This window comes from Coregonus clupeaformis, chromosome 21 (genome assembly GCF_020615455.1).
Source record: "Coregonus clupeaformis isolate EN_2021a chromosome 21, ASM2061545v1, whole genome shotgun sequence".
Lineage (NCBI taxonomy): Eukaryota > Metazoa > Chordata > Actinopteri > Salmoniformes > Salmonidae > Coregonus > Coregonus clupeaformis.
Genome location: NC_059212.1, coordinates 54,207,468 through 54,214,981, shown reverse-complemented (window position 1 = coordinate 54,214,981; position 7,514 = coordinate 54,207,468). Strand labels below are relative to the sequence as shown.

General features: G+C 41.7%; 1 protein-coding gene across 1 annotated transcript; it reads right to left on the bottom strand.

Moving 5' to 3' along the window:
• Window positions 1-663: 663 nt before the first annotated feature.
• On the bottom strand, window positions 664-7,222 carry LOC121535433. The gene is made up of 5 exons (XM_041842493.2): window positions 7,123-7,222; window positions 5,927-6,220; window positions 5,474-5,755; window positions 5,185-5,277; window positions 664-1,497 (listed from the first exon to the last, which is right to left on the bottom strand). The coding sequence occupies exons 1-4, from the start codon at window positions 7,175-7,177 to the stop codon at window positions 5,198-5,200; spliced, it is 711 nt and encodes a 236-aa protein (XP_041698427.1). The 5' UTR covers window positions 7,178-7,222; the 3' UTR covers window positions 664-1,497; window positions 5,185-5,197.
• Window positions 7,223-7,514: the final 292 nt, after the last annotated feature.

Genomic DNA, 7,514 nt, shown 5'->3' with positions numbered 1-7,514 from the left:
GCTAAGATGGGAAGAATTCTTAACAGCACTATCAACAAGGCAGGTCCTACAGGCCCAAGTTTTGTCGCACCTGGACTACTGTTCAGTCATGTGGTCAGGTGCAACAAAGAGGGACTTAGGAAAATTGCAATTGGCTCAGAACAGGGCAGCATGGCTGGCCCTTGGATGTACACAGAGAGCTAACAATAACAATATGTATGTCAATCTCTCCTGGCTCAAAGTGGAGGAGAGATTGATTTCATCACTACTTGTATTTGTGAGAGGTATTGACATGTTGAATGCACTGAGCTGTCTGTTTGAACTACTGGCACACAGCTCAGACACCCTTGCATACCCCTCAAGACATGCCACCAGAGGTCTCTTCACAGTCCAAGTCCAGAACAGACTATGGGAGGTGCACAGTACTACAGAGCCATTACTACATGGAACTCTATTCCACATCAAGTAACTCATGAAAGCAGTAACATTTAGATTAAGAAAAAAAGAAGAAGAAACTGATAAAAATACACCTTATGGAACAGTGTGAAGCAACACATAGGCACACACGATAACACACACACACTATACACACACACACATGGATTTTGTGTTGTAGATATGGTAGCAGAGTAGGGGCCTGAGGGCACACACTTAATGTGTTGTGAAATCTGTTGTTAATGTTTTTAAAATTGTATAACTGCCTTAATTTTGCTGGACCCCAGGAAGAGTAGGGTTCCATAATAAATACAAGTAAGGGCTCATAGCCCAAATGGTTAAAACGCCAAACAGGAAGAAAAATCTATTCAGCATTTGATTCTGTTCTGTTCTACCATTCCTTGCTGGCAAAGTACTAGGATGTTGTCTCTGGTTTTGAATCTGAATTTAGAGAACTGAATTTGAAAAATGAATCTGAATGCATTGAGAAGTTGAATGTGAAACTTTTGTAAACTTGAAATAGTTTATCAATTTTATACACACACACACACACACAATTAATGAATTGTGTACCATATTCAAACTGAATACAATATTAATTAAATTCTGTTTCAAATCATGAAATACAAGTTCAATTTATGAATTCAATTTGTGCATTACAAATTCAAAGTTATTGAATTCAAATTAAATATCTAAATACACATGAAAACATATTGAATTCAAATACAGTTTCTGTTAGCACTGAAATCGCTCCATAAATAAAGCTTGTAATAAGATTGATTCTCACAAAATAGTTTACAAAATTTGAAGTTTGAGTTGTTGTACCAATATTTGAAAACATTTAGGTTTAAATAAAAATACACTTCAGTCATAGGGGTCCAAATGATTTAGCTATCTGAAAACGACATTACGAAAGTAATATGCTGTTAAAAGTACACAATCTACACACAGTACCCCATAATGACAAAGCGAAAACAGGTTTTTAGAAATGTTTGCAAAAAAAATAAAGAACAGAAATACCATTGATATACCACTGTTTCCATTGATCATCCTTGATGTTTCTACAACTTGATTGGAGTCCACCTGTGGTGAATTCAATTGATTGGACATGATTTGGAAACGCACACACACCTGTGTACACTACCAGTCAAAAGTTTGGACACCTACTCATTCAAGGGTTTTTCTTTATTTTTACTATTCTTTACATTGTAGAATAATAGTGAAGACGCCAAAACTATAAAATTACACATATGGAATCATGTAGTAACAAAAAAAATTGTTAAAGTCTAAATAAATGTGAGATTCTTCAAATAGCCACCCTTTGCCTTGATGACAGCTTTGCACACTCTTGGCATTCTCTCAACCAGCTTCACCTGGAATGCTTTTCCAACGCTCTTGAAGGAGTTCCCACATATGCTGAGCACTTGTTGGCTGCTTTTCCTTCACTCTGCGGTCCAACTCATCCCAAACCATGTCAATTGGTTAGAGGTCTGGTGATTGTGGAGGCCAGGTCATCTGATGCAGCACTCCATCACTCTCCTTCTTGGTAAAATAGCCCTTACACAGCCTGGAGGTGTGTTGGGTCATTGTCCTGTTGAAAAACAAATGATAGTCCCATCTAAGCCAAAACCAGATGGGATGGCGTATCGCTGCAGACTGCTGTGTTAGCCATGCTGATTGTGTGCCTTGAATTCTAAATAAATCTATAATTTGGACTCCAGACCAAAGGACAGAATTTAACCGGTCTAGTGTCCATTGCTCGTATTTCTTGGCCCATCTAGTCTCTTCTAATTATTGGTGTCCTTTAGTAGTGGTTTCTTTGCAGCAATTCGGCAATGAATGCCTGATTCACACAGTCTCCTCTGAACTGTTGATGTTGAGATGTGTCTGTTAGTTGAACTCTGTGAAGCATTTATTTGGGCTGCAATTGCTGAGGCTGGTAACTCTAATGAACTTATACTCTGCATTAGAGGTAACTGTGGGTCTTCCTTTCCTGTGCCGGTCCTCATGAGAGCCAGTTTCATCATAGCGCTTGATGGTTTTTGAGACTGCACTTGAAGAAACTTTCTAAGTTCTTGACATTTTCTGGATTGACTGACCTTCATGTCTTAAAGTACTGATGCACTGTCGTTTCTCTTTGATTATTTGAGCTGTTCTTGCCATAATAGCCCTATTTGGTAAAATACCAAGTCCATTTCTGCTGAATATCCCCCCTCAACGCATGAAGAAGAAAGGAAATTCCACAAATTAACTTTTAACGAGGCACACCTGTTAATTGAATAATTGAAATGCATTCCAGGTGACTATCTCATGAATCTGGTTGAGAGAATACCAATAGTGTGCAACGCTGTCATCAAGGCAAAGGGTGGAACTTTGAAGAATCTCAAATATAAGCTATATTTGGATTAATTTAGACTTTAACACATTTTTTGGTTACTACATGATTCCATATGTGTTATTTAATAGTTTTGATGTCTTCACTATTATTCTACAATGTAAAAAATTGTCAAAATAAAGAAAAACCCATGAATGAGTAGGTGTCAACGTTTGACAGGTACTGTATATACATTAAAGATTCACTATGAGTATACAGTATATAAATGTGAAATCATTAAAGCCTGTTATCAACAGTATTCACAGTCATTTAATTAATATCAGTTCCCTTTCAGTCGCTCACGCGGTATAACATACCATAGGGAGTCAACGACCAATCCGATTCACCTGACGCAAATTGAAATCATGTCCAACGGGCCAATGGATGCCGAGCTTGCCCTCGGAAGCCCAGCCTTCCTGGCTATAATACCGGGGATCTCAACTATTTCCTAAAGAGTTTGAACCTCTGACTGTGCCGTAGGGCATGGCGTTTCACAATGAAAATGAAAGATACTCACGAGTGCTGTCCTGTTGCCTGGGGTGGAAACACACTCAGGAGGCTTTAGCTCGGACCAGTTCGCCTGACGATTGTCTCTGGCTGGGTTCAACTTCCATAGAGTCGGGCTGGCTTTTTGGGGAAGATTGGTGGTCTGAGTTGATAGGTGTCATCCCATTCTAGTGAGGCTCATTACGGTTTCTCTGGCAGTGTTCAGAGTCCAGATTCCGGGGATGATATATCCCTGATTGGCTCTGGAGGGTATTCTGAGTGTGAATCGGACAACATCAGTCCGGGGCAGCCTGACACCACGGCTTTGGATTCGGCAGGGGAGAGTGAACCATTGGTTCTGAATAGGCCTTTGATGGCGTTTCCTCCACTGCATCGGAGTTCCTCCAGGTTTGAGGGAAGGTATTTATCTCCTGTCCCTGCAGAGGTGAAGCGTCGCTTACCCCTTTTTTAAAGATTTTGCCGACGAGTGTAGAGTTACTTAGCTCCAGAGGTTAACAAGGGTGCTAATCCTAGCACGGTGCTTCTGAATAAACAACGCCGGTTCTCGGGATTCCTGAGAGGGACAAGCGGATACATTTGGATGAGCCAGTTGATCCAAGGTTGTTTGGCTCGGGACCCTCCTTCTAAAGCATTTACAGTGCTTCCAAGTGGCTCGGTCAATGGGGGCAAGTTACTGGTTGCCGACGTCCTTGAACTCTGTTTGGGCCAGGTATCAGAACACACAGTTCTGATAAATCCCAGTCCTCAGGGTGGTGCTCTGCCCCTTCAGGAGATAATGTATGGGTGACCGGTAGCGCACTCCGGCCAGTGGCGGGCATGCGCAGTTTCTCCATGAATGGTGACAAGGATGTATGGTCTGCAGTTTGTTGTTGGTAATCAGGCCTACCACTGTTGTATCAGCAAACTTAATGATTGAGCTGGAGACGTGCATGGCCACGCAGTCATGGGTGAACAGGGAGTACAGGAGGGGGCTGAGAACGCACCCGTGTGGCCACCGCGTTGAGGATCAGCGTGGTGGAAGTGTTGTTTTTTCGCTTGTGGATGAGACCCCAGGGTGATATCTGTGCTGCAGCGAATTTGGGTTCCCCTGCACCGTTGTGAGGTTTTATAGCTTGGATGTAACTGCTCCCAGTGTGGCTTATAGTGTTCTTATGGCTGGGTCCAGGAATGGGTGTTAGGCAGCGCGTAGGTTGCACATGTATCCAGGTTACCACAGGTCCCATGTGGGATTGAGCCTTGGTCTGCCGTGGCAGTGCGCAAGTACACAGTTTGAAGGTTGCTGCAGGTTTCCTGTGGGTTTCATTGACACTGGTTGATGCTATGCTGCGCATGTGCACTTTACCAAGTCATAACAGATATTCTGTTGTTTTGGACTTGGGTTCCTTTGTACGAGTTCTGACATTTCAGGCTCGCAAAGTAAGTATTGTTCTTGGAACTGTGGGGTCTAGGGACTTGGACTGCAGTGGCAGCGTGTCAGTATACACAGCCAAGTTGCAGCAGGTTCTGGTTCCATATATGGGGCTCTGATTGATTGTATGTCCGCATATTTTATACAGAGTGACGGACTGAAAGGGAATGTACAGTCATGAAAATAACTACTGTTCCCTGAAGGAGAGAATGAGGTATAACATATTTTGGCCCTGTGCAGTCAGGCGGTTTGGGTACTGAATTTAGGAAATGGATGCAAGCCCCGGTATTATAGCCAGGAAGGCGGGGCTTCCGAGGAAGGGCTCGGCATCCATTGGCCCGTTGGGGCGTGATTTCAGTTTGGTTGTTGCCTCCCCGTAGTATGCTATACCTCGTTACCTCCTTCAAGGAACAGTAGTTATATTCATAACTGTACGGTTTCTATAATAAGAGCGATCCTGCAACAAGAACAGTGAGCTTACCGTTATTTAGCTTTCACCAACCAATCAGGGCACATGCAACAAAGATGATGATGACGTGGATGACAGCGTAGTTGTGGTCCGCTCTGTCCCGCTCTGTTTTGGAAATACAGTGACATCAAAATCTCAACGTCAACATACTGTATCATATAATATCTAGTCTAGTGTGTGTGTCTGTGTGTGTCTGTGTGTGTGTGTGTGTGTGTGTGTGTGTGTGTGTGTGTGTGTGTGTGTGTGTGTGTGTGTGTGTGTGTGTATGTGTGCGGGTACGGTGTGCGTGCATCTCTTTTACCAAATTTAGGTACACAAAACGTTTTGATCTCCTTGGTGTCGTTGGCCCAGCTGACTTGGTTGCTGTGGTTACAGATGATGGAACCCCCTGCCACATAGACAGAGAGCAGGGGGACAGTGGAGGTCTCAGCCCCTCTACTCTCTCCTCCCACCTGAGAGCAGGTGCTGTTGTTACAGCTGGAGGTGACAGAGGTGTTCTGGCCTCTGCAGGTTACATTCGCATTACAGGGGTCACTCTTGGTGGAGACAGGGTCCACTGTCAGTACTGGAGGCTCAACTCTCTCTGAAAACACATAGAAACCCATTATTGTTCGTATATTAACCTGAGTACATGAGCTAGAGTACCAATGCGTCTAAAGAATTAGCCTTTAACCTATAACACCATGTTTAGCTCTATTGATTGATACTGTAACTGTGTCACTGTATAATAAAATAGAAAAACTGTCAACCATACCTTGAACTACCAACATGTATGTAGCAACGTTGGTGTTTTTGTTACCAGACACTATTGCTTCATACGGTCCACTGTCTCCTTCCTGAAGGTTCTTCAATAGCAGAGAGAAGTTTCCCTCACTAAATTCAACCCTACCTTTGAACCTTTCAAAGGTTACTTTTGGGGGATACTTTACAACATTGACTAATGTGTTAAACTTCCAAAATAGCACATCAATATCCTTTTCCAGTGTAATATTTGTCTGGACATCCAGACGAACATCCTGTCCCTTCAGCACAAACACAGAGCTGGACTCTGTGAAATAAACACACAGAATACTTCATGTAAAAAAAGATGAAATAGTCCATCAAACAATGTGACAAATAGAGCAGTAGGATATATGAATTTAGCAACGCAACCTCCTAAAGGAATGTGTGCAAATTGATTGTTTTTGCAAATAGCCAAACTGGCTGACACATCGTAATGACCCGATTTGCCTAAATAAACTGTTTGCATGCTTTGTAGTTTGGGCTGGAATTTCTCTATACACCCTATTTGTTAAATGGTTTCAAGATGAACCCATCAAAAGGTCAGCAGCTTTTAGATCATCATACTTTGACAATAAATAACTAGGATATGATACACACTTCAGTTTCAGAAACCATTCAGTAAAAGCAACTTGATGAAGGATAACTACAGGAAGTATAACCTAATCTGCCTAAAAGCATAGATAACTTGGGTGCTCAGAGAGTGGGCATTTTTCAGCCCACATACAGTATTTGTGGTCGACTGACAGACATGTCTAAAAACGAGTTGAGCTATGCATTTCCGGGTGTGAGAAGTTGTTCCATGCTTCAAAAGGCGTTGTGGGGTAGTTTCCTGTCACTGACTTTCATGTGACACTGAACTTTGTCTTACAATAGTACATTATACTATCACAACCCAAAATGTTTGTATTACTCATTAATTGTTGTTACAAAACATATTTTTAAAACTAAAGTATTGTTTAAAAAATGATACCTACAGTTAATTACATACTATGTCACCCACTGTGACTTCATCTGAGTTCCAGGGTCACCCACTGGTTGGACTGGTTATAAGCAGAGTAATCAGTACAAATGATACTGCCTGTTACTTACTGTGCCTACTGATCAGATTATAGACACATACTGTATGTCTAATCAATATTACTATAAAAATGTCTTAAATGCTCTTACCTGTTTGATGGACGAGAGTTAGTAGAATAGCGATGGTGAAACGCATGGTCCCCATACTTCGATAAATGACTAAACCTAAATGAGGAAGTATTGTCACATAAGCCTGTACTTCCGCGTCCTCTAGTAGCATTTTACACCCATAGCCACAAATTTCACACAAGATTAACCTATTCTGTTTGCAATTCTAACATGTTTCATGGCATGTGAAATGACTTCATAACCGGTTTCCAGTACATTTGAAATGTATTTAGGAACTGAAAATGCCCTACAAAACACTCCTTTGTTTGAGAGCAAAGACGGGGGCAGAATACATTTTTATCATGTTACAAATCAATTTGTGTTACTATAAGATTTGTTATTGCGTAATCAAAGTATTTCCAAAAGTTTTTAAC

Excerpts from the sequence above, each read along its gene's own strand:
- LOC121535433 (XM_041842493.2), bottom strand. The coding sequence starts at position 7,177 with ATGGGGACCATGCGTTTCACCATCGCTATTCTACTAACTCTCGTCCAT. Across the intron at positions 6,221-7,122 it reads AACTCTCGTCCATCAAACAG|AGTCCAGCTCTGTGTTTGTG; the intron begins GTAAGAGCATTT and ends TTTATTTCACAG. Across the intron at positions 5,278-5,473 it reads GTTTTGTGTACCTAAATTTG|AGCGGGACAGAGCGGACCAC; the intron begins GTAAAAGAGATG and ends TTTCCAAAACAG.